Below are 26,488 nucleotides of genomic sequence, written 5' to 3'. Positions count from 1 at the left end.
CTCGCCCGGGGATGCGTCCCTCCCTCTGGCCCTGCAGCCCCGGCGCCCGGCCCTGTACACCTGCGGCCCTAGTGGACGCGGCCGATTTACACGTTCACAAGCAGAGCACAGACAGTCCCGCCGCTATGTTTGCCAACACTTGGCACTGGCGGCCTCACCCACTTTGGCCTGCTGTGCTGGTGTCGCCGCTGCCTGGTTTCCAAGGCCCGCTGCGTGGCGGCACAGGCAGCACCAGTCCCTGCCACCCCTCCTCGTCCCCCAGCTCTGCCTTTGGCGACACTGGCGGCCTGGACAGGGTCACAGCAGGGGTTCACACACGGAAACGGGAAATGCCGCTAACTGGGGCTTTACCTGGACAGTCAGTCAAATTAATGCAAAACAAAATGTATCTGTGTTAAGTGGACTGCTCGATGGATTTAGACAGATTATGTAACCAACGTGCCCGCCGCTGCACAGAGATGAGCAATGTGTCCATGCCCCACCCACGTGGCCCCCCGCTTGCTTCCCGGTCCGTCCCTTCTCCCATTGGGAACCAGCTGACCCCTAGCCTGCTTTCGTCTCTAGGATTAGACGGTTTTCCCTCCAAGGTTTCATGCATGTGGAATCTCACGCTGTGCATTCTGTCTTCTCTGAGTCCCTGAGCTGAGCTAATGCCTTTGAAGTTCAAACATGCCACATGCTTCAGGCATCTGGGCTCCCGGCTGCTCAAGTCATCAGATGGTGTGGAGGCCCCTCGACGGGCTCACCTCTCCGCACAGGATGCCCGGGCTGCTTCCAGCATCTTGCCCCAACATATTAATCTTCTCCGAACATTTCCTCCAGGTCTCTGTTTCCATTGCTCTTGGGCTGACATGTGGGAGAGGAGTGGCTGGGACGCCTGAAACTGCCAAGCCTTTTCCAGAGCTGCGGCCCCTTTCAGATTTCCACCAGCAATGCTGAGCGACCCCCTCCTCCACTATCTTCTGAAAGTCTGTCAGGGGACACTGTTCCTTCCCTATCCATCTGATTGGACTCCGTTGTGGCGGTGAAGTGCATGCATCCCCTTGGCCAGGCCATGGTGTCACCAGCTGTTTGGTCGTGACTGCTACAGGGGGGGCGTTTTGTGGATTTAAATCACGAGTCAATGGACGGAATCCCAGTGACTGCATCCACACTCAACGGAGATGCTTCACAATGATGGCATCTCAGCTAATCAGCCGAAGGCTTTACAGGGAGAACTGAGACTTCAGCAGTCAGGAAGAAGACTTTCCAGCTCTACGTACGCCAGCCGGCTTCTCCTGGGGAAGTCACTGAAACTGCCATCAGCGTTCCCAGCGCACTGCCTGCTCGTCAGAGTCCAGACTTGCCAAGCTCCATGGTTGTGTGAGCAAACGCACACATTGACACCCCCTCTTTGTCTCTCACCAAGGAACCCATCTTAGTCAGAAGCTTTCTTTGTGGGAAAGTTGTAAATTATGAATTCAGTTTCTTTAATTTAGGGGGACCTCCATGGGAGTTGTCCGTTTCATCTAGAATGTTGCATCTATCAGCATGACAGTTCATAACATTCCCTTCTTACCCCTTTTAGCATCTGTAGGATCTGTAGCAATGTCCCCTCTTTCCTTCCTGATACTGGTGTTTTTCTCTAGCTAAAGGTTTGTTGATATTTTCAAAGAACCAGATTTGGTTTCACTGACTTGTGGTTTTATGTAAAGATCTGCATTCCAAGCCCCCCTGCCACCCAGCTGCACCGCTCTGCTGTTCACCTCCTGTCTTCTCTTGCATCTGAGTTATTTCCTTTCTTTGTTCATGGGTTCAGACAAAATATTTTACTTATATTCTATCCAACATTTCTACATGGCTGCAGCTGAAGTGTGCTTGCATCAGACTAGCTCACCGTGGTGAGATTTTTAAAGGACGAATTCTAAGTAGGGAAAGAAATGGGGTGGGGGTGGGGGTGATGGCCTAAACCTGGACAGTGGCTCAACACAAGACGAGGCAGGATAGGAAGGAAAGGACGTGTTGTCCATATTTATTTACACCGAAACTGTTAGAAATCTTAAGAAACCTCAGCAAGCTCATTGTGAGTGATGAGCCAATGACAGGGCAATTTGGAGATATGGGGGCTTGGACCACCAGGTGCTAGTGTTTATTTTAAAGCTGTAACAGTTCAGACAGTTCAGTAACAGGGCGGGTAGAGAGCACACCGGGGCAGGGAAAGAGCACGCCGGGGCGGGGAGAGACTACGCCGGGGCAGGGAGAGAGCACACCAGGGCAGGGAGAGAGCACACCAGGGCGGGTAGAGAGCACGCTGGGGCAGGGAGAGAGCACGCCGGGGCAGGGAGAGAGCACACCAGGGCGGGTAGAGAGCACGCCGGGGCAGGGAGAGAGCAGGGAGAGAGCACGCCGGGGCAGGGAGAGAGCACGCCGGGGCAGGGAGAGAGCACACCGGGGCAGGGAGAGAGCACACCAGGGCGGGTAGAGAGCACGCCGGGGCAGGGAGAGAGCACGCCGGGGCAGGGAGAGAGCACGCCGGGGCAGGGAGAGAGCACACCAGGGCGGGTAGAGAGCACGCCGGGGCAGGGAGAGAGCACGCCGGGGCAGGGAGAGAGCACGCCGGGGCAGGGAGAGAGCACACCAGGGCAGGGAGAGAGCAGGGAGAGAGCACACCAGGGCAGGGAGAGAGCAGGGAGAGAGCACACCAGGGCAGGGAGAGAGCACACTGGGGCAGGTAGAGACTACGCCGGGGCAGGGAGAGAGCATGCCAGGGCGGGTAGTGGTCATAGACTATAACAGTCAACAGGCACTGGCATACCTGGTCGTTCTGAAGGAAATAAAACACTTATGTCCGCAGTTGACAGTGATGTTTAAACCCTTCCAAAAAAATGTGAGAGAATAAGGCACAAGTCAGAATGTAGATTATCAAATTTGATTAAATTATGCATGGTAAAAGACACACAAGGGTCTCTGATTTCTGGAGGCACAAGATTATCTGAGGACCTTCCTGCTATAAATACCTAGAAATACCAGATAAACTATAACCACATCCTTTTACATGCAAAGCTGAGCTCGAGAGCAAGTACCGAAAATGCTCAGGGGTAGAGACCATGGCTCGGGCTGAGTGAGTAGATTCCCATCACTGGTGGGTCTGGGGGCCCTGAAGCTCACATGCACGTGAAAAGGACGTCCTGTCTCAGAATGCTCCAGATGGGAGCAGAGAAACACCACCCCCAAGGCAGATGCATGATGCACCACAAGCAGATAAGAGACACTACAAGAAGCCAGATGGAATTCTGAAGAAATGCAAAAATATTATGAAAAAATAAATTAATGAAAGAACCAAACAACCACTAGAAATAAAAAATATAGTCATTGAAGTTAAAAATCCAGTGTATGGACTGAACAGTGGGTTGAACACAGCTGAAAAGAGAATTTGTGAAGTGGAGACTTGACTGAATGACATTACCCAGAATGCAGCTCAGATGCAGAATGCGTAGAATATGGAGGAAATGAGAGTGACCCCAAGGTCAGAGTGGGAAGGTCAGTGCTGGTGAATGAGTGGTGTGAATTCCAGCAGGAGAGGGAATGCTTAAAGAGACAGCAAATGGAAATTCAGAAGATGTGGCTCTTTGGATGTGAGAAGCACAAGTCCTGAGAGTCACATCCTGGTGAATGAAACACACCAAAGACAAAGGAATAAGGGCCAAGAGAAAATACCTGACAAAGTTGCTAAACTGGGCTGGTCATTTGAGAGTGAGGATAAAATAAAAACAATTTTAGACAAAGCAAAATGGAGAGGCCTCAAACTAACAGATGCTTCCCTCAGCCTTCAGTGCTGATCTTCTTTCTTCAAAAAGTATTGCTACATGATTTATTGACAAAACAAAAAGTATTGCTACACAGTAAATCTAGAGACGATGTCTATGTCCATAGAAAAGTGCATGATTCATTTTAGGGGTAATTAAAAGTGAGGTGGAACTAAAATCACTAGGGAGGGAGCTGCCTAGGGATCAGGGGTTTTAAGAGCCTTACATTTTTCAGGAAGCACTTCAGGCACGATGCTTGCTGAGCTTTTCAGGGCAGCTACTGAGAAACTGAAGTAGGACGTATAACTAACTTCCAAACAGGGGTAGGCTCTGTAGAGGGAAGAGGAAACCCAAGCTCTCAGCAGAAGATGAGGTAAAGGGATGGGACAAGACGAGAGGGAAAGTCCACCCCAATAGGCCAGGGCCACAGTAAATGACACTCCCCAGGCCAAAACAGAGTGAAAAAGTGCAGCTCTGTAAAAAAGGACCTTCCCTTGCCCTCTGTCCTGGCTGCCCTAGCCCCCCTCTCACCCTCTCCCTCTCCTCATGGGTCAACCAGGACTGGGGGTGAAACCTGGCTCTCCCTTGCTCCCTCCCTGCACCCCAGAGCTGGATGCGTCCGGAGAAAATGCCCAGCCCTGCTGGCCAGCCCCCCAGAGCCACAGCACCCCCATGCCCTGAGCCCATGCCTGCTCCTTCTCACCCATCCCCCTTAAAGCCTCTCCTGGCCCCATGCCCTCCACCCACTTTTGCTAAATTTTCTGTCCCCACAGCTGCTTGCACGTGCCATCTCTGCTCACTCGCTTCCCATTTCTTCTTCTTAAAAAGTTTGTAAGGCTCCATTTTCATCAAATATTGAAAAATGGGCAGTACATTAAGTGGTGCACCTTCAAGCGTGAGTCCCTTCCCCTGAGCACGCCGAGGAAGGTGCCTGCCCCATCTACTCCCCACTCTCGGCAAGGCTGGGACGTGCCACGGGCAGAATTGGGCGCTGCCCGTGCGGCCCCTTGACCACCAGACCTGGGGCCAGCGGCCGGGGAGGGCCACAGCAAGTGGGGTGCGGCTGCACAACCAGGGAGCCACACCCTTTCCAAGGACTGGGACCAGTGTGGTGGCCGGGGGCAAAGGCACTAGGATGCTGGCGCCGCTGCATGGACCCCAGTGCATGGCCTGCATGGGCAGGGAGGCCCCCCAAGATGCAGAAGCTGGGGCGGTGGGGAGCAGGTCTGCTGGGAATCGGGGCTGGGGGAGTGGGGGCTCAGGGCCCGAGCTGTCTGCTTCATGGGCTGGCAGTGCCAGGGGAGAAGGGCCGTGGGGGCTGGGGGCCGGGCACGTGGTCCACATGGCACAGGTGCAGACCCAAGAGTGGTGGCATCGTGGTGCTGTGTGGAGGCCCCTGCCTCGCGCCTGTGCTCCTCTGCTCTGGGCCTGGGGATGCGCGGCCTGAGCCCCAGGTGGACACGCATGCCATGTGGGTCTGGCTTGGATGGTGGAGCAGGGTGGCCCGGGGCATCCACGGCCATGTCCATCCCCGGCCTCCCAGCAGGGCATTGCCGCGGGGATCTTCCCTGGACTGTTAGGGACAGGGAAACCCCCTGCTGCCCTGCCAGCGTGAGGACCCCACAGCCGGCCCCTCCATTTAATCCTTGCTGGGTGACATCTGCCATGAGGCCGCTTGTCCAGAAAAGGACAGCATTCCCACCGACCTGGGGCCGAGGTCTCCAAACCCGGCAGAGGCCCAAGGCACAGGGACCCTCGAGTATCACCGGTCACCCTGGAAGGCTTGGATGCTACCGTGTCTCATGATGGGTAGAGAAAGGACAAAGGGCTGGGGCTGGGGAAGTGGCTCTGTGGCACAGGTTGGGGGCAGGGAAGCCAGCCCAGGAGGGGCCCAGGCCAGGCTCCTCGCTGCTAGGGTGCCCGCGGAGGCACCCCGCGTCGAGGCCTAAGGGGGTCACAGCCCCTGGGAGGGGCGAACACCTGAAGGCCTGAGAGAAACCAGGCCGAGCCGCAAGTCTGCGCACCTGGAGATGAAAACTGCACCTGCCATCCGGCGGGGGAGAGAAGAAACGAGAATAAGGGACAAAACGCCTGGACTTCCTGGACGGGCTCCTCCAGCCCCCGCAGAGCCCAGAGGCGGAGCCGGCGGGTCCTGGAATCCAGGAGGGGAAGCAGAATCCGGAGTTTTCCGCAGCAGACAATGGGGAAGGGCCAGAGCAAGCCTGGGGCGGGGCCCGGCTGGAGGGGTCGCCGCCGGCCGCTGTCCGCGCCCTCAGCCCCTGTGGGGATCCACGCTGCTCTTGCGCCTGGCTGCCCTGCTCCGGCCCCAGCGCGGGGGACTGCAGGGACTCCAGGCCGACCTGGACCCACAGGGCTTTCCTCGGAACTGGCTCGAGAGCCTCGGCAGAAGCCAGAATATCATTTCAGTGTCTTTAAATGACTGGACGCTCTTGGCCAGCCGAGGGCTCCGAGAGCCTGCTGCGCGTGACGTGTCCCCAGCCCTCGCTCGGAGTGGTGGCAGGTCCCGAGAGGAGGGCAGGCGGCTTCTGCTCCCGTGCTCCCGTGCACCAGGGTCTGGGCAGGAGGAAGTCCGGCCCCGGACTGGGCAGGGCACCCAGGCGGGCTGTGTCCTGCACCCCGGCCACCTGCCGAGCCCCAGGCCTCGCCAGCCGGGTTACAGAAAGCTGCCCGGGAGCCGCGCCCGGCACTGGGGCGGGTCAAGGAGACGGCTTGGGGCTGGGGAAGGAGGGACGTTGGTACAGGCTTGGCTGCGCATAGCTGGGCACTGCCCTCGGCCCCTCGGAAGTTTCGATCCAAGTCCCCGGCCCGCTGAGCCGGGGCCTTCCCGGTGGCTGTGAGCATGGCGGTCACCCAGAACAGGGGCGCCTGGAGGTGGGGGGCACAGTTGCACCCGCCTGCAGGGGCACACACGCCAAGGGGCAGGGACCCGAGCGAGTGCCTCTGGGTGCCCACGACTGGGTGAGGACAGGGGCAGGCCCCGGGGGACACTGCAGCCCCCAGGTGAGCAGAGGGCAGGGTGGGGAGAAGCATGCTTGGGTCCCCTGGGGCTTCCCTGCAGCAGCACAGGGGCACGGCTGCAGGCCTGAGGGAGAGGGTCTGCGGGGTCCGGAGGGAGGCCAAGGGAATAGCCCAGGCTCGGCTGCCCTCAGCCCTGCCCTGTCCCGTCCAGGGCCCTGGGGCTTCAATGCTCAGGGCAGCTGTTAAACCAAGCTGACATCAGTGAACACGTGTGCACACACATGCAACTATGAGCTCGTCAGGACACAGTGAAAAGACGAGAGGCGTGGGAAAAAGTCCCAGGTCCTGGAAAGTTCCCCACCTCCTCTGCTGGGTCCGTGAGAGGCTCACGTCCCCATTAGGCTGGAGTGGCGGGAGAGACTTGGGGTCCTTGGCCTTGCCTGGGATGAGGGGGTCTGGGTCGGGCCCCGTGTCTGTAGCTCTGGGAGCTCAGCCGCAGCCCCGCTCCCTACCTCCCTGGGCCCTCCCGCTCCCCCTGCCACCACCCTGGGGTGTGGACACCCCAGCCCTTCTCGGGTGGGTCCGGTTTGCAGTGGTGACGTCACAAGCCCCAGGCCCCCCCCCCCCCCCCGCACCCAGCGGGCACAGTAGAAGCATGGCTTCGAGAACCTTGCCCGTCACCTTCCTACACCCCTCCTGACACACGGCAGGGGCCGCGGTGACCCCGAAGCCTCTCCCCCTCCCCCCCACACTGCGGTGTCGTCTGCCCCTGAAGAGGAACACGTGTGCGCCCGGCTCCCATGAGGCCGTTCCACGGGGAATCCCCCGAGCCGCGTCCCACGGGGCGGCCCTGCGGGGTGCAGAGGCGCAGACCTGTCCTGCAGGCGCCCCATGCGCCCCCCCCCGCAAAGCATCCAGCCCCCCGGCGGGCTTGCGGTCACCCTGGGGGAGCAACTGCCGGTGGGTGTGGGGCTCCTGTGGGGCGACAGAAATGCTGGGGGACTAGGGGTGGACAGCGTGCACGCACAACACGCCAACAGGCTTGAAAATGGCTGATGGTGAGTTTTATGGACCCCAATTTTACTGCCACTAAAAATCCTCTGATGGCTGAACCTGGTCCTTCCAGCTCCTGGAAGCCGCTGCTTTGGAAGCTCTACCTGCTTTCATTAGACCCTTTCTTCCCTCCCCAGGCGGGCCTGGGTGTGGGCGCCCCCGGCAGGAGGGGTCTGCGCCTCCAAACGGGCTCGCAGTGTCCCCACGGCACTTTCTGCAGGCTCCAGGCCCTGCCGCGTCTGGGGGGGCCCATGGGAGAATGGGGTGCAAGGCTGGGCTGAGGCCCAAAGGGGAGCCCACAGCCCAGGAAGTGCTGAGCCCCGGGGGCCTTGGGGGTGGGACCCCAGTGCACAGGGTGGGGAAATTTGGACAGAGGTTGGGGCAGGGGCCGTGGACGGAGCCCCCTGCAGCCCCTCCGTGGCAGGCGCAGCCTGCGTGGGATGGCGGAAGAGGGCACGGTCGAGTGCTTGTCCTCGCCCACAGATGGGGCTTCTGTGACAGCCCCCCAGGAAAGAGGGGACCCCCCAGCAGGGTGCCGGACACCCCCACCCCGCCAGGGAAGGAGGGGCAAGTGGCCAGGGCGGCGGCTGCAGACTTGCTGGCTCCGGGCTCTCCTGTCTGAGCCCCGTCTGTCCGCGCAGACACAGGACGCCCTGTTTCCCGAGCTGGACGCGGCCCTGTTTGCACCTGGGCTGGCCCCGTCCTGTGGTCGGGCGGGGTGCCCTGCACACCCCATCTGTGCCCCCAGGCCCGGCCCTGGCCTGAATCACTGCGTTGTCCCCGCCAGGCTCTCCGCACGGGTGGCCCAGCCTGGGCAGCTGCGGGGCTGTGGCATGGACTGGCCTGGGCAAACCTGGCCCCCGCCCTCCTCCCATAGCCTGACGCCTAGGGTCTGCTACCCGCCCAGGGGGCCCGCCCGCAGCCCCCTCGATCCCACCCCCCCCATCCCGGGGCCTCGCCCGCAGCCTCCAGCCAGGCCCAAAGATGCTGTTCCCCCCACAGGGACCTTCTGCGGCCAGTTCCTGCTTCGTCCCGCTCCCGCTATGTGTCCCGCGGCTCGCCCAGCCTAGCCTAAGAAGCACCCCAAACGTGGGAACCCCAGGTTGATTTGCCATCATCAGTCTCAGCCGCCGCTCGGCCTGGAGTGGGGGGCGGCTCCGCGGGGGCCTGACCCTGGGCTGGGGTGACATGGGGGGAGCCAGGCCGGGGTGCGGTGCGGAGATTGGGAGGGCGGGGGGTCTGCCCGCCCCTGGGAACACCAGCAGGGACCATCGGGCTGGGCAGGCGCCTGTACGGCAGCTGCGTGAACAGAGGCCTCAGGGCCTTTCTGGAACCTTCTGGGGGGAGGGGGCAGCGACCTGGCTGACAGCACGTGGGGGTGCACGGAGCAGGGGCCAGCTTTCGGGGCGTGAGGGGCCCCCCTTCCATCCCTGAGACCCCAGGACAAAGTTGGGGAGAGGGGCTCGGGTTGGGGTGCAGGAGGCTGAGGCCAGTGTGGAGGACACAGCCACGCTCCCCGCCAGGCCGCGGTCAGGCTCCTGCTATTCGGGCAGCTTTATTGGAACCGGCCAAGGGCCGGGCAGGCTCCTCCGGGCTCCTGGGTCAGCCCTGGGCAGGCTCCGGGATCGGCCACTCGCGGGCCCTGAAGTAATCATGCAGCCCCACGAGGCTGACTGGTGGGAAGTAGGGCCCCAGCCTCTTCCGGATCCACCACCGGCCCTCGGCCGCGTGCCTGCCCCCGGGGCGGCTGAATTTGTACTTGTAGTGCTCGCCACGGACCCACCTGCAGGGGACAGGGCACCGGTCAGCCTCCTCCCGCCTCCTCCCGCCCCGCCCGGACCCCTGAGGACCCCCAGCCTCCCCCAGGCTCCTTCACCTCCCTGTGCTGGGCCAAGGCTTGGGGTGAGGGGAGACCTGAGTTCGGGGCTCCTGGCTCCACCTGTGGGACAACACCAGGCAGCCAAGGGCTGTGGGGGGCAGTGCTCCCACCTGTGGCCCCTCACCTGGGCACACCTGTGAGACTGCTTGTCCCCACTGGGCCCCTGCCGGGCTGACACAGGTCCTGGAGCCCCAGCCATGAGCTGACCCTTGTGCGAGCAACAGCCAGGGTTGTCACCCACACACCTGGGTGGACAGAGGGGATGAGGGGTGTGGGCACCCCCGGGGGGCTGTGGCTGCCCAGGTGGGCAGGTGGGGCCAGCCGCAGGTGGGGCTGGGGACACTGCAGGGCAAGGTGACAGGTGGAAGGCTCACGGCTGAGTGCCCGGGGACACACCAGGGAAGGACCAAGGGTGCACGTGGGGCAGGCGGGGGGCTGCGAGCCCCAGGGGCGGAGGGACGGAGGCAGCGCGTGGGCGATGATGCTCCTGGGGGACACTGCCCCACGAGTCACAGGGGCCATGGTGGGGGGGTGGCCAAGCAGTGAGGGACATGGGCACAGAAGCTTGGACACCAGGTTGGGGGCTGGTGGTGGAACCGCGGTCGCAGACTGGAGCCTGCTCGCCTCCGGGGGGCTCTGAGGCAAAACCCCCACCCCCAGCCACGCTGCCCGCTCCAAGACCCCTGGGGACCGAGGCCTCTCCCAGGCGCCGGGTCTGAGACACGTGCCGTGGAGTGTGCACCGCCGGCACAGCCAGGGACAGCTGCGTCCCTACCAGAGGGCCTGAGGACACCCCGATGGCTGTACCCACAGATACAGCTCCGCCAGGGCAGGGGGTGGGGAAGGGGCCCTGACCGAGGGGAGAATTAGGGCACTGGGCACTGACGCAGTCTGGAGAAAGCGCCGGAACCTTCGGCTGAGCATGGCGGGCCGGGGTGGGCGCCTGGGCGGGGCTGGCATCTCCCCCACAGCCACCATGGAGCCCCTCGTTCCTGCTCCTGCGAGGGCCCTGGGGGTGGGGGGCACGACGCGTCCCCACAGGCCCCACGAGGAGACGTGTACACAGGCCCCCTGGGCAGGCCGGTCAGGGCACCTCCTCTGCCACTGCAGATGAGCTAGGGAGAAAGACCAATCCTCAAGGCCCCCCAGCTGGCTCCACAATGCGTCTCCCGGCCCCGCACACCAGGAGGGGCCCTCACAGGGAGCGGCCGCGCGGGGTGCATCAGCTGCAGGCCCCGCTTTCCTTCCCTGGCGGCCTGGCATCTTGGTCGGGAACCGGGAGGCACCTCTGCAGGGTTAACTCTGGGCCCCGCCTGTTCTCGGTGTGTCCAGCCCCCGGCCCTGATCGCCGTACAAGAGGACTCGGTGGAGCAGATGGGACCCCTTACTTTTCTTCCTTTCCAAAATTCTTTTAGCTCTTCTAATGCCTTTGCCTCCCCATATACGTTTTTGGATGACGTGCCTACATCTACACAAATTGCTGAGATTTTGATGGAGCTTCGCTGAGCCCTTCTCTCAGCTTGGGGAACCGGCATCTCTCTTATGTCCAGTCTTCCATCCACGAACACAGGCGGTCTCCACTTGACCAAACCCTCCTGGGCACGCTCGGTTAGATGTACACTATTTCATTTTATTGAGTGGCTGTGAACGGTATCATATTTTTAATTTGGGTGTCTGTGTGTTCATTCACGTAGAAATAGAAGTGACTTTTATATGTTTACCTTGTATCCAGCAACCTTGCTGAACGCACTTAAGTAGTTTTGGGAGATTTCCGTGGCTTCTTTGGGCTTTTCTGTGTGGACGATCATGCCACCTGCAAGCAGATTCGTCTCTTCCTTGATGATGGGTCGGCCTTTGGTTTCCCGTTCTCGCCGGGCTGCCTTGGCTGCAGCTCCCAGCAGTGCACCGGACCCAGCGCTGAGAGCAGACAGCCTTTCCTGCTCTCAGTCTTTGGGGAAAGCAGTTAGTCCTTCAGCAGTTGTCAGCTGTGAGCTTTTACAGACGCTCATCACGGAGCTGAGGAAGTTCCTTTCTATTCCCACTTTTCTAAGAGATTTTTTGCCCCCATGATGAACAGGTGTTGAATTTTGTCAAAGCTTGTTCTGTATCAATCAGTTATGATCATATGGTCTTTCTTTGTTAGCCTAGTAATACGATGTATTTCATTGAGTGATTTTCAAATATTGAACCAGCTTTGAATTCCTGGGACAAATTCCACTTGGTAATGGTGTATAATTCTCTTTAAGTATTGCTTAATTCTGTCCATAAAGGATACTGCCGCTATATTCAAGGTGGACATTGGTTTGCAATTTTCTATTTTGCACTGTCTTCTCTGTGGTTTTGGTATCAAGTAACGCTAGCTTCATAAGATGGATTGAGAAGTTTTACCCTCTCTTCTATTTTCTAGAAGACACTGTATAGAATTGGTGTTAATTCTTCTTTAAACATTAGGTAGAATTTGGGTCTGGAGATTTCTTTCTTGGGAGTTTTAAATGATGAATTCAATCAGTAGTCGTAGATCTATTCAAATTATCTTTTTCAACTCAACTTTTAGGTGAGCGGTGGTAGTTGTGATTTTCAGAGAGTTCATCTATTTTGTCTAAATTGTCAAATTTATGTGCACAGAGTTGTTCACAGCATTACCTGATTGTCTTTGTGACGTCCACAGGTCCATCGTAAAATCCCCCTTTCTGTTTCTGATATTGGTAACTTGTGTCTTTCTATTTTTTTTGGTCATTTTTAGTAGAGATATATATTTTTTCAAAGAACAAGTTCTTTGTTTCATTGATTTTTTTTTCTATTTTTGTTCTCTTATTTCACTGATTCCTGCTCTTATTTTTATTATTTGCTTCCTGCTGCTTGCTTTGGGTTTATTTTTATCCTCTCTTTCTAGGTTCTTGAGATTGGAACTAAATCTTTGATTTGACCACGTTGCTCTTTCTAATAGAAGTAGTTAGTGACGTAAGTTTCCCTCTCAGTACTGTGTCGGCCACACTCCACAAATTTAGATAGGTTGTGTTTTCATTTTCGTTCAGTTCAGTGTACATTTCTGATTTTCCTGGAGACTCACTCTCGGATTCATGGGCTATTTAGACATGTGTGGTTTCGTTTTCAAATATTTGGAGACTTCCCTCTTACTATTTTCTAGTGTATTTCTGCCGTGGCAGGGTCAGAGACTCAGTGTGATTCCGGTTATTTTACACTTGCTGAGGTTTGTTCATGGCCCAGGGTGCGTGGCCTGCATTTCCTGCTGTTGCCGGGGTGTTTTCTGTAAGTGTTGTTCCGTCTAGAACAACTGGACAGAAAATCATCAAGGGCACAGAAGAAATCACACGCAAAAAACGCTAAATGTTTCGTGCTGGAAGGGGCAGTCGGTAACATGGAATAGAGGGCTGGAACTAGCTGATGTTCTGGAGAGACTGGGCTCTCTGGGTTTCAGGACTTACCTGGTCCAGGGACTCTTCTGAAGGTTGTAGGTTTGTGGAAGGTTACTCTGGTGCATGCAGGGAACCTTTGTAGAACCTTTATATTGCCTTAGGACTGGCTGGGATGGTTTTGGTTGGGGTTTGGCAAGCTATGTTAGGTAGTCTAACTGAAGCTTGCGTAAGAGTGAGCACACTCGCCACTCTATTTGAACTCTCTTAGCCACTGATACCTTATTTGTTACACTTCTTTTCTCCCTTTTGGTCAGGATGGCATTGTTGATTCCATGGTGCCGGGGCCAGGCTCATTCCTGGGAATCACTGCCCACACAGTCAGGGAGACTTTTACCCCGGACGTCATGTCCCTTGTAGAAGGGAGGGCAATAATTTCACTTGACTTCTGCTTCCTTTTGATCAAAGTTTGTATGATACATCTTTTCCTTCCTTTTATTTTAACCTGCTTATATTGTTGTATCTGAAGGGAGCTTCTTGTAGGCAGCATAGAATTCGTCCACATTTTCTAAATGCTCTCCACCAATTTCTGTCTTTGGTACATTCAGTCCATTTACATTTAGTGTAATTACTGATGTGTTAGGGCTTAAGTATACCATTTTATTTTTTGTTTTCTGTACTATTTGTTCACCTTGCTTTCCACTTCCCTATCTTCCCTGTGGGTTAAATGAACAATAAAAAGAAAAGAAAGAAAAATAATTGCGTTGTGGTTGGAGTGCATCTTTTGTATAGATGTTTTAGTGGTTGTCCTAGGAGTACTTTGTACATACATAGCTTATCGCTGTCAGTGGTGGTGTCCTTTTACCAGTCTGAGTGATGTGTCAAGACTGCACCTCCCTTTACAACCCTTTGCCCTCTGCAAACTCTCTTAAATATTTCCTCTACGTAAATTCAGAACCACTTCAGATAGTGCTATACCTTTTGCCTCAACTGTCTACGTTTTGAAAACTCAAGAGGAGAAGGAAAGTCTATTGTATTTACCTACAGTTTTGCTTTTTTCTATCCTGAGGCTCCAAGGTTCATGCTTAGAGAACTTGCTATAGCCATTCTTTTAGGCCAACAATGTCTTGATTTCCCCTTCATCATTAAGGCTATTTTCACTGGATAAAGGATTCTGGATTGGCATCTCTCTTCATTCAGCACCTGAGAATTGTGCCACAGATCTCTGGCCTCTGAGGACTGTGCTGAAAAATCTGCTATCATTCTAATGGTTTTCCCCTGTGGATGAGTTGGTGTTTCTGCCTCACAACTTTCATGTTTCTTTCCTTTTTGGAAGTTTGACATTGATATGTGTTAATCTGGATTTCTTCGGAGTTTTCCTGTTGGGAGTTCACTCAGCTTCTTTACTCTAGGTTTGTGTCTTTTGCCAAATTTGGGAAGCTTTCAGTCCTGTTTCTTTAAGGACTTTTCCAGCCTTGTGCCCTTTCTCCTTCCCTTCCCGGACTCTGACGACGTGAATGTCAGCTCTCGTTACGAAGGTCTCAGAGGGAGCTGTGCTCGTTTTTCTCAGTCTATTCTCTCTCTCTTCACATTGGGTGATTCCCACTGTTCTATCTTCAAGCTCACTGGCTGTTTCCTTTTTGCCCTCCACTCCAAGTTATACAAACTTCTATTTCTTGGCTGAGATTCTCTATTTTTCAGTTGTTTCAAGAATGTTCATAACTGCTAGCTGAAGCCCTTCTATGGCTCTGCAGTCTTCACAGAAACCCAACCTCGCCATCATCCTGGCATTTGCCTGTTCCCATCCAGTCTGGGATTTTCCTGGTTATTGGGGTCCGGAGAGATTTTCAGCTGAAACCTGGGCATTCTGGGTGTTGTATTTGAGATTCTGGGTCTCATGTAGACTTGGCTTAGCTTCTAAGAAGGGGCCCTGCCTCTTTACTGCCAGGTGGGCGTAGAGGCCGGGTTTCCCACGTGGCCTGCGCTGGCGCCCAAGAAGGGTGGGGCTCCATGTTTCTGACAGAGTCTCCCCGACAGGGACAGAGTTCCGGCTTCCCATTCGGCCTTCTCTGCCACCATGCTGGGCGCTGCTGCTTGCGTGGGTGGGCTGGGGGCCACAGGGCTTTCTCGGTGTCTGCAGGAACACAAGCTTTCTGTCCTGGCCCTTTGGCTGGAGAACGGAGGCTGTGGTCGGGGTTTTCATCTGTGTCCACTGGGGTTTCCAAGCTGCTGCCTTCTTCAGCTCTGAGACCAGAAAATACGAGGCAAAAAGAAAACACAGGCACTCACCACCGTGCCGTTTCTTGGTCCTGGGTCTCTCCTGGTCTGCTTGCTTCTCCCCACTTCCCAGCTGTCAGAGTCCAGGACTGCGGTTGTGCTTAGTGGAGGAAGAGGGAGTGCACCCAGGCCGTCCTCTGAAAGCCACGGCATCCAGGCAGAGCCCGGTGGGGCCCTGACCACGAGGCCTCATCCAGCCGCCAAGCAGCCACCACGTCACAGCCCAAGGGTGCGCGGCGGGGCCCTTCAGAGTATTTCATCTGTTTTAAAATGTTCCCCCGTGCTGCTTCATCACTGCTGCCCACAAAAGATGCACTGATTTTCACAACTCAATTCTCACAACCTCAGGGCCTTTTCAGGCAAGATTTTGGCATCCCTCAAGGGCCGAGAAGATGCCTCGGCCCCTGCGGCTTCAGCCTTTCTCCCGCCTGTCCCTTGGCTCCCAAGAGCATGGAGCTCTCCCTGCCCCCGCATTCATCTGGGCAGTGCCGCTGAGGGCCGCAGGCTGGGGGGAACCCAGGACCAGTGGCATGTCCCCAGGCGCAGTCAGGCAGAGGGGCATGGGGATTGCTGGGGAAGGGGCTCTGCAGCCTTGCATGCCAGACACTGGCAGCAGCTGTGCCGCCCCCTGCGGACCCCTGCCTGCTGGCTGCCCTGGTGTGCCCCAGTCCCTTGCACCTTACACTGCGCCCCCCCGCTGGCTACTCTAGGGCTCACCTGGCCCCGACAGCTGCTGCCACCCCCAGGGAGGGCAGCTGCTTGGCTCTTGCTCAGTGCTTCTGGAGGAAAACAGGGCCACGTCCCCCATCTGATTTGGTGGTGACAGAGTGGCTGGAGGGACAGGCGGAAACATGAGGTCTCTTATCAATGACTTCGGCTTGCCCGGCAGCCATGGCCACATATTTAGGGGCGGGGCCTGCGGGTTATCTGATGGTCTGTGTCTGGACCAGGGGCTCGTCTCCCTCATGTCCAGGGCTGATGGGGTGGCATGTGACAGCAAGACCCTCAAGATGGGCTGCCAAGGCTGAGGTCTTGTCTCCCCTGACTGCCCCCCAGCACTAGTAGGGCCCCCCCAGGGGACCTCTGCCTCACGACTCATCCTCAGCCTTGCTGCCTAGCATGGCCGGCAGGGGACAGAGCCAGCGAGTGCCCTCCTGAGACGGGGCAGTTCTGAGGGGCTAGTGCTACACTGGGTAGGGCACCCGCAGGCTGTGGCACCCCTTGAGGCGAGGACTTGTGGCATGACACTGCACATCAAAGCCGCTGCCCTCCCAAACCCTCAGCCACTGCTGCTGGGCTCTGGTTCTGGGGGTTCTGGGGGCTCCCACAGGGTGCAGGCCTCACCCAGCACACACTCATGCACCTGGACTCAGACTGGGAACCAGTACTGGGGACTGCAGCACCCACCCCTGGGGGATGCACTGACCCCCAGGACAGCAGGGACCCCTCAGGGGAGAACAGTGATCCCCTCAGGGCAGCAGTGCCCACACAGGGCAGCAGTGACCCCCCCTAGGGCTGTGGTGATCCCCTCAGGGCTGTGGTATTCCCCCAGGGCTGTGGTATTCCCCCAGGGCTGCAGTGACCCCCCCAGGGCTGCAGTGACCCCCCCAAGGCTGCAGTGACCCCCCCCCCAGGGCTGCAGTGGCCCCCAGGGACGAAGCAGAGTGACCGAGGTGTGTGTAGCCTGCGGCCCCTGCAGGTGGCTGCAGGAGCTGGAGGGCGAGGCCAGGTGGGAGAGCGCGCAGACCACGCTGTCGCGGGAAGGGTCTCCTCTGTCCCACAGGTGGGGCCTGAGAGGCTCCATGGTCAGTGACCTGGACAGTGCAGGGACCCGTCCACCGCCTCCAGGACCCGGCTGTGACGCGGCCCCTCAACGCCAGCGCCTGCGGTCAGCATGACCCTGATGCCCTTGCACACGCTGACTCGGAGCCTAAAGCTGCGTGGCTTCAGGAGCAGCCCTTCCCAGGCCGCAAGCTAGCAGGGAGCGAAAATAACTCCGCTTCGGATGCCCGTTAGGAAGGTGTGCTGTGCCCTGGCCTCCATGCTCAAGAGGTTTCTGGGACAGTGGGCTCCACCTGTGCTTCCCCGGCCCTCAGCCCCTCGTCCATCCTGTGAGCCTCCTTGTCCCGGCCCCGGGGCGGATGCTGGGTCTGGGGAGAGCCCCTGGGGGCTGCCTCTTGGCTAGATGGCTTGGAGGGGAGGTGCTGCGGCAGAGGCCAGTCTTACCTGGGGGGCGCCCTGCCCTCAAATGGGTTGAGTGCGAGCAGGGACAGAGTCTCAGCGTCGTTGGCCAGAAGCCTGCCCGCCAGGTGGATGATCCACTCGTGCTGCTCGTAGGTCTACAGAGGAGAGGACAGGTGCTCAGGCTGCAACGGGGTGCGGGGACACCTGGGCCTTCACCTGTGCATCACCTGGCTGACACCTGGGCATTACCTGGACCGGCACCTGAGTGTCACCTGGACCAACCCCTTGTGCCTTCAGGACTGGCACCTGTGCATCACCTGGGCCTGCACAGGTGTCCAGCACCATGAAGCTCTCCGGGCACGAGGGAAGGAGAGGGCTGCACAGGCCGTGGACAGAACCTGGGAAGCCGGGGCCAGGCAGTACCTGGAAGGCTGCGAACCACATGAGCCAGTCCAGGCGGTAGTGGTAGGGTGAGATGAGGCAGGGCCGCCTGTCCAGGGCTCCTGGCTTGCACCTGAACTCGTACTCCTCCCACACTGCGTCGGGGGCACTGGCGTTGGGGCTGGTGGTGCCCTGGAGAATGACCTCAGTCCTCTCCTTGGTGATGCTGTGGGGGAGGCGGGGTCAGGTCCAGGTGGGGTGCGGCAGGCAGCCCCCAGACCAGGCACCCGCAGCGGGCTGCGAGGAGGGCGGAGCCCGCAGCCCCTGTCCACACCAAGGGTGCTCCGGGAGGAGCCCGCAGCCCCTGTCCACACCAAGGGTGCTCCGGGAGGCTGGGGAGGGCCGTGTTTTCCTTGGGGTTCTTGGGGCCTCGGAGGGCCACGTGGGAACCGGCTGTGAGGACACAGCCCCCTGGGCTCGAGGCCATGGCTGGGGGAGCCCCCCTGGGTCCTGGTACCTTCCAAAGGCCCCGTAGGTGTTGACGATTCTGAGGGAGTTGAATGAGGTGTTCATGACTTGCTTGGAACTCAGCAGGTTGAGGACCACGGGGACACTGAGGTAGGTGACGAGGACGCCCAGCGAGAGGTTGGCAACCCGCCGCACCACACAGCCTATGTTGGAGGGTGGGGGGAGGGACGACGAGAGGGGCTCAGTGGGGCAGAGGGACGAGGCTCCGCCTGCGCTGGGAGCATCCTCAGGGCCTCCCAACCACAGGGCCCTGGGCCGCCTGCCGGGAGACCCACCCTCTGTCCTGGCCCCTTGGGTTGATGGAAGCCCAGGGGTGCCAGTTGGCAGTGTGGGCTGCAAACTCCCAAAAGGGCACCCACCCCGCCACCCTGAGCCAAGCAGCACCTTCTGAGGTTGCCCACCTCCACTTCTAAGGAGTGCTGGGCACGCTGGGCCTCCCCACCCTGCAGGAAAGCCAGGTGCTGCCTCCCGCCCCCGAGTCCCCTCAGAGCCTGGGGAGGGAGGGCTGGTGCCGTGGGCCTGGGCTCTGCACTCTCGGAGGCCTCAGAGCTGTGGGCTGAGCCTGGGCCCGCCCCTCAGGGTTCACCCACCAAATCTCTGCACGGGCTGGACCCCCCGGGCTTCCTCTTTCTGCATCTTCAGGACTCGATCCTTAAGGCTGCCAGGTCCGGAGGGGAACAAGAACCCCAAGGCAGCATCATCAAAGCAGGCGATGCTGGGCACAATGGTTAGCCAGTTCAGGAAGCTCAGGTTCCCGCTGATGATGAGGATCACCTGGGGATGGGGAGGAGCAGACAATGAGAACTCCCTGGGGAGGGAGCAGCTGACGATGAGGATCATCTGGGGAGGAAACAGCTGACCACAAGATCACCTGGGCGAGGGAGCAGCTGACGATGAGGATTACCTACAGTGGGGAGGAGCAGCTGACAAAGAGGATCACCTGGGGAGGGAGCAGCTGACAATGAGGATTACCTAGGGTGGAGAGGAGCAGCTGACAAAGAGGATCATCTGGGGGAGGGAGCAGCTGACGAAGAGGATCACCTAGGGTGGAGAGGAGCAGCTGACGATGAGGACCACCTCTGAGGCTGAGCAGAGGAACCAGGGACGGGGTTCTTGGACCCCAGTGAGAATCACATGTTGGGAGGCCAGGGGGACCCTGCAACTCCCGGGCATCCAGGCTCCACCTGACCACACACCTTGGGGGACCAAGTGCCTCCACCGAGCTCAGCAGCCTCTGCCATCTCAGCCCTGCCCGGCCATGTCCAGGGGAGGGTGGCTGCCCGACCCATGGGGGCACTTCTCTGAGGGCAGGTGCACAGACTGCACTGAAGGTGAAGGTGCTGGCCAGGGCACTCGGGGCGCTCCCGGGAGCCTAGGGCTCAGCATGAAGTCTGGAGGTGGGTGGGGAGCCACATGGGGGGGGCCATGGTGGGTGCGCAGGACCCCGCCCCCCATCAACAGGGCGGTGGGCAACCGAGGATGGCCCAGCAGGCCCCCCAAGAATAAGTGGCCATACCAGGCCGCGATTGCGGTTCAGGGACAAACCAGGGCCGTGGCCTGAGGGCCAGCTGACTCTGTGCCAGGAGGTGCAGGGAGCGTGGAGGAGTGGGGTCCCCAGCCCCACCTGCCCCGCCTCAGGCCCCACAGGCAGTGCAGGTGCCACTCGAGGGGGTCATGGGGGGCTCGACTGTGGCAGTGGGGCCCGTGCGGGGCCTGACACACCTGTGCATTTGGGCCCTGGCACCGCCTCTAAGGCCAGGCCTCTCCTTGCTGCCGCGTCCTTCCCCTGCCAGGGAGAGTTTCCACAGACCCTGCAGCGCATCGGCCCTTGGCGGGAGCTGCCCCCTGGGACTCCGCAGAGGGAGCAGCGCAGCAGGAACCCTCAGCGCCATGGTGGCAGCGGCAGGCGGACCCGGGGACACTGTGACCGGCAAAGTGGGCGCCCCCAATCTACCCAGGGGCAGAAGGACGTGACCTGCCCAATGGCCAGAGCAGAGGCTGAGAGGAGGGCCCCCAACAGCGCTTCCCAAGTGCCCACACACCCCGCCACGATGGCACACTCCGCAAAGGAGGGGAGGAAGGGCCCCTCCTCTGGGGAAAGCCCGCAGCCTTTAAAAAAGTAAAGAAGTTAAAGAAAATATAAAAAAGTAAGCACAACCCCTGTTCATGGGCCCCACACAGGACCGCAAGCCTCCCCCGGGCGGGAGACAGACCAGGCTGCCAGCTGCCATGCCATGCGACTCTGCTGCGATGCCCGCCAGGGCCCTGAGGCAGAGAAGGGACCAAAGGCACCCAGAGTGGGGAGGACGAAACGACCACCTCGACTCTTAGATGACGTGACCCTACATTTAGAAGATCCCAAAGAATCTAGAGAAAAACCACTAGAGCGAATTCAGCAAAGTTTCAGGGTACAAGGTCAACATAGGGAAATCAGCAGTGCTTCTATACACCAGCAACTGGAAAAGAAATTAAAGACACAATTCCATTTACAACAGCCTCCAAGAGAATCATCTACTATACATTTAACTAAGAAGGTGAAAGGTTTATATACTGGGAAACACAAAACATTGCTAAAAAAAAGTAAAGAAGTTAAAGAAAATATAAAAAAGTAAGCACAACCCCTGTTCATGGGTTAGAAGACTTGGTATTGCCAAAAGGCCCATGCACGGCCCGTGCCCACCTGGGACTGCTGTGTCCAGTTTTCGCGGTGCAGCAGGCGAGGCACCGACGGGCACTAGCTCCATGCGACCTGGCCATGCCAGCCCAGAGCCCCAGACTCCCAGTTGCCCCCGGCCTGGCCAGCACCCAGAGTGCCAGTGCTTCTGCTCTCAGCCCTCCCAGGGCCGGGCAGTGCCCTCTCCTCGGGGCCCCCCGCATTTCCCGTGGACCGACGATGCTGACGGTCATTTCAGGGCTTACTGGCCATTCGTGGATCTTCTTTGGTAAAGTGTCTGCTCAAGTCTTTCACCATTCAAAAAAAATAAACAACAACAACAAAAAAAACAAAAAAAAACTGGGCTGTTTTCTTATGACTGAGCTGTAAGAGTTCTTTTTATATTTTGGATACAAGTCTTTTGTCAGATATATCTCTCTATATTTATAGTGATTATTTTCCCCCAGCTGGTGGCTTTTCTTTTCATTTTCTTTATCAAAGAGTTAAAGTTTTAACTTTTTATGAAGTCTAATTTATTTTGAAATTTTACAACTAGTGTTTCTTGTGTCTTGTCTAAGAAATCTTTGCCTACTACGTGGTTACGAAGATGTAAAGTATTACAGTTTTAGCTATGGTTTAGGTCTGAGCCATCCGAACGAAGTTTTGTCTTCTTTTCTCCTTGTGACCTTTCAGCTGTGGATGTAAACATCTTAATAGCTGACGCAGCTCGATGGGTTAATGGACAGCAGGGCAGCTGAGGGGTCCCCTCAGTTGGGCCCCCCGAGGCTTCGGGAAGGGAGGGGTGTGAAGGACGGGTGTGGGCGGGGAGGAGGGCTCCCGGGCAGGGGAGAGGGGACTTGGCCTTGGAGCAGCCATGAGGCCCCAGCCCGGGGGCCTGGAGCAGTGGGGAGCAGGGATGTGGGAAGGGAGGGCACGGCACGCTCCCGAGGGGCAGCACCCAAACAGCCCAGAAGGAACTGGGCCGCCTCACCACGCCAGGAGGAGGGAATTCATGACTGGGGAGTGGGGCCAGAGGCCCGGATGCCCCTCCCCACCTCCCAGAAACGAAATGAGGAGAAAACAGACGGGAACGGGGCGCGGCGAGACAGGGAACAAGGATGGCCCGAGAGTCTGAAAGATGCATGAGGCCGGAGCAGGGCCTCCAAAACCAAGGGAAAGAGAGAACCTTCTGGAATGACTTCAAGAAAAAAACGAAGCAAGCAGCAAACAGGCAAAAAGCACCATGAAAAAAGTAAAATCCCCATGGAACAGTGATGATAAAAGCAGTTTGAGAAAGTCCAGTGCTAACTGCACACCTAGCCAAACCGTTACATTTCTGGAAAAAATATGAAATGCCCAAATTGGTGGGAGAAGAGGGACCCCAACAAAGTGATGGCTGTTGAACCGATGGAAAGGGTGTCGGGTGCTCCCCCCCGAAGCTCTGTGTCCCCCACGACCTCACAGGCATGTCCCGGTGAGTCTCCAAAGAATAAATGGTCCCGGCCTCAGGCAGCTATTTCAGAAATAGGAGAAGAGGGCACCGCCGGACTCACCTGTGGCTACAACAAAGCTGCGGACTTAAAAGCTAGACGTGGGCCTTCGAAGAAGCCTGTAGAAGTCAGAGGAAGGCCACAGGTCCCTAAGCCTGGGTGTGCCTGTGGGGGCGGCCTGGCTGCAGGGCCAGGGGATGCCCCTGGGGTTGGTCAGGGCGCACGTGGCTGGAGGGGACCCGAGGGGCTCCGAGGAGCTGGCACCTCGCTCTCAGGCCCAAGGTTGCCCGGGCTGACCCTCAGGGGCCGGTGGCAGTGCAGGCGCCCGGCCAGTGGTCAAGCCCAAGGCCAGGAGCAGGCTCAGTGCTCACCTCTGTCTCCCAGACGGAGGCCGAGTGCCACAGCGCCTTTATTTCTTCATTGTCCTTAAAGCTGTCTCACTCCTGGTGACGGGGGAGGAATTTTGAGCTTATGAAACGGTGGACGTCCCATGAGGACCTGGCAGGAGGGGGAGCTGCTCACCCACCAGTTTTATGGGTTTCGACAGGAGTTTATGAAGTGTGATGTGAGGCACTGTGGCTTCACGGCTCTCGCTGGACTAATTTGGAAAACAGAATTAATGATTCTGTATTCTTTGCTGTTGCAGAAACCGTCCAGCCCTGAGTCTCCCTCGACTTCCGTCTGTCTGGCCAGGGTCCTCACAGCCTGTGGTCATCCTGCCCTCTGGTCCCTGGTCCTGAGCCCACCATGTCCCTCCAGGGACATGGGCTTCTCTAGGGGGCAGCCCAGGTGCTGAGGGGGCCTCATGGATGGGGCCGGGGCAGTGGCTGTGCTGTCACCGGGACACTGTTCCAACAGGTGAGGCTGCGGGGGGCCCGGTGGTCCCGACAGGTGAGGCTGTGGGGGGCCTGGTGGTCCCAACAGGTGAGGCTGCGGGGGGAGGGGCCCGGTGGTCCCGACAGGTGAGGCTGTGGGGGGCCTGGTGGTCCCGACAGGTGAGGCTGCAGGGGGGGGGCTGGTGGTCCCGACAGGTGAGGCTGTGGGGGGCCTGGTGGTTCCGACAGGTGAGGCTGCGGCGGGGGGGGGCTGGTGGTCCCGACAGGTGAGGCTGTGGCGGGGGGGCCTGGTGGTCCCGACAGGTGAGGCTGCAGGGCCCCGGTGGTCCCTCTTTTGGCACATGGACCTAACCTTAGCCAGTGGGTTGGCCGTGGATGCTGTGCAGGGCACCTGGGCTGCTTTATTTCACCAGCGGTGTCCGAGGCGACTTGAGGGGTGGGCAGGAAAGCCGGCAGCAGTCCTGGTGGGCCCCATGACCAGTGGCCTGAGCTGCCGCTGCGGCCCTGCAGCCTCAGCTCCCCTCATGGTGCTGGGGGAACCGTCCCGCAAAACTCTGGGGCTGTGGTTAGAATTCAAGCGGGATGTGCACCACACGTGTTAACTATTACTGCGCCACAATTTCACAGGCGGGGGGCAGAAACCTGCAAAGGGAGTCCCCGGGGTGCTCCCAGCGCTGCCCCCGAGCAGCCACCTGGCCTGCGCCCTGCTGGGCATGGCTCCCAGGCAACCCCACACCATCTCGCCCGTCCACAGCAGGGGCTAGTCACGCCGCTGCTCCACCTGTGACAGCGGTCACCTCATGTCCAGGAACGGTGGGTGAGCGAATGCTGGGCCGTGCCCTCGGGGAGGGTAGCCCTTGCCGCCCCCCCACCGCAGTTCTGTGTGTCTGTTGCAGGCGGCTTGGTGAGTGTGCATCCTGCTGCATGGACGCCGAGCTCGTGGCCGAGGGCTCTGACTCACACCTCCCGCAGCCCTCCTCGCACACGTCCTCTCCGTGGGGCCACAAAAACACAAAAGTATTATGTCGGCTGCGAGGAGGACACGCGTCTCCAGGACGGGCTGGCACAGGCAGTGTCACCCTGCAGGGCCTCAACAGTAAGGGCGCCGTGAGCACTGACTGTGCAACAGGCGGACGTGTGAACACGCAATGTGCGAGCCACGAGCACACATGCACGCGCGTGTGCCTGGTGGCTGAGACCTTGCTCCAGACAAACAAACTGTTACGCAGAAGCCCCGGCGAACAAAGGCAAGGCTCCCGGGGAAGCCTGGAGCCAGAAGCCCCTCCTCGGAGGCCCTGCTGCACCTCGGCCATCGGCGCCTCCACCGTGCTGGCCCCCCGGCAGCAGGGCCGCCCCAGCCTTCTGGGCTCATTAGAGCACTGCTGAGGGGAAACAGTCCCTTTTCGCCCCAAGTCCGGGAGTGCTGGGGGTGCCATGTAGACTGCACAGCAGAGACCTGGGAGGGGCTGGCCATTCCACCCAGGGGACACACAGACCACTGTCCCACTGCAGCCCCCGGCTTATTTCCACCTTCTGGCTGTGCTCCCAGGGAGAGAACTGGACTTCTCCCCAAGGGCCTGTCCCTCTAGGGCTCGGCGGGGACTGTAGCCCCCCTCCTCTGGGACCACCGCCCTGGCCTGCCTCACCCCTGCTCACCACCACCCGGCAGAGCTCGGTGGTCTGCAGAGACCCCGCAGCCGCCATCTCCCTGGTTGCTGAGGCCGGGCAGAGGGAGCCCCAAGCACGCGGAGGAAGAGGAGCTCGAGGCTGAGGGATCTCGGGACCCAGGAGACGGCGCAGATGCTTGGGCTGATAGAACAGGGCAGAAGGAAGGGGTGGGCCTCCAGTCACCCTGGGGCTCTGACTGCTGCGGCAGAGAGCACCACGGCTCACAGGTAGCCTCGAGCCCAGAGGCCCAGGCCCGGCACCCAGGGCAGCTTTCCCAGACTGGCCCTGCTCTCCTACTGCGCTCTGAGGGAGACCTGCACATGCCACGTCGGGGGTGAGAGTGTCGGCTGCAGACCAAGCGCCAGCCCCGCCCTGAGCCATGGCTGCGTCTCCTGCAGTCCCGCCCCTTCTACAGCAGGGCCCGGGGCTGCCGCCCGTCCCATAGTCTGGTCCAGGCCCCAAGCATCTCTGACTCCTCTGGAGGCTGCTGCTGGAGCCCCAGGTTGACCCTGTTACAGCCCCCGGAGTGGCCAGCAGGGCGCCAGGGGCCGTCAAGGCCTTCAGGGCTAGGGTGTGGGCATCGAGGGCTGCAGGGAGGTCCCTATTGTAAGCAGGGGAGGGCGGCCCCCCAGGTAGTGGAGACCTGGGGTCCCCTCAGGCCGATGGTCTCATTTGTCACCTTTCAGGAGGTGTCAAGGCGCCTGGTGCCTTCAGGGCTGACAGAGGGAGGACGGGGGCACCCTTGCGCCCTCCTGGGCACGAGCCCCTCGCACAGGGCGGCTGGCGCCCAGGCAATCCCGGCCGTCGGCTCCGGCCTCTCCGACTGCCCTTTTTGGGGAACCTGGGGTGAGAGGAGGGGCAGGGCAAAGGCAGCCTCTCCCTGCGGCGCGGGTCTGATGCCCCGTCTCCGGTGCAAAGGAGTGGCGCCGTCACCCAGAGCCCCTCGCAGGGCGTTCAGGGACTGACAGACGGAGGCCCGGGAGCGGCTGGGGCCCAAGTCCCAGGGCCGGGTCCAGGGCAGGGCTCGGGGGCAGGCGCCTCCCAGGACCCTCTGAGCCGCACGTCTGGACAAGGCCTCAGGACGGGGCCCTGGCTGCGCGGCCGACGCGACCACCCCGGGCAGGCCCCAGGTACCGCGCTGGGCCCGCTGGCCTGTGTGATGCTTCCCGGGGAGCCGAGACACCTGGGCCCCCACCCCGTGCGCACTGTTCGGGAGACTTGACCCTGCCTTCTGCTGGAGGGGAGGCCGACCGGCTGTTCTGAGCGCTCGTCCTCCCACGCTTCCTTGAACCAGGCAGTGGTCCTGGGGACCCCCAAGTGCAGCTGGGGCGAGGCGTCTCCTTGATGACTTGAAATCAGGCTGGGCCGCCCTGTGCGACTGTGCCGGGCCCTTGGGACTCA

General features: G+C 59.3%; 1 protein-coding gene across 3 annotated transcripts in view; it reads right to left on the bottom strand.

The window, feature by feature from the left end:
* LOC143667726 (lipase maturation factor 1-like) overlaps positions 1-26,488 on the bottom strand; it is a 117,090-nt gene that overhangs the window by 10,283 nt on the left and 80,319 nt on the right. Inside the window, exons 5-9 of one of the 3 annotated variants that reach the window (XM_077142278.1) lie at positions 19,031-19,214; positions 18,430-18,583; positions 17,955-18,138; positions 17,574-17,686; positions 2,639-4,115 (exon numbers count right to left, since the gene is read on the bottom strand). In XM_077142278.1, coding sequence (XP_076998393.1) covers positions 3,983-4,115; positions 17,574-17,686; positions 17,955-18,138; positions 18,430-18,583; positions 19,031-19,214 — 768 coding nt within the window. In that variant the 3' untranslated portion in view covers positions 2,639-3,982. Of the gene's footprint in view, positions 1-2,638; positions 4,116-9,280; positions 9,601-17,573; positions 17,687-17,954; positions 18,139-18,429; positions 18,584-19,030; positions 19,215-26,488 lie in introns of those variants that run through there. The other 2 variants (XM_077142277.1, XM_077142279.1) reach the window with 2 other exon arrangements.

This window comes from Tamandua tetradactyla, chromosome 23 (genome assembly GCF_023851605.1).
Source record: "Tamandua tetradactyla isolate mTamTet1 chromosome 23, mTamTet1.pri, whole genome shotgun sequence".
Classification (NCBI taxonomy): Eukaryota; Metazoa; Chordata; class Mammalia; order Pilosa; family Myrmecophagidae; genus Tamandua; species Tamandua tetradactyla.
Note: the sequence above shows the minus strand (reverse complement) of the source record. Positions and strands in the feature narration are given on the sequence as shown.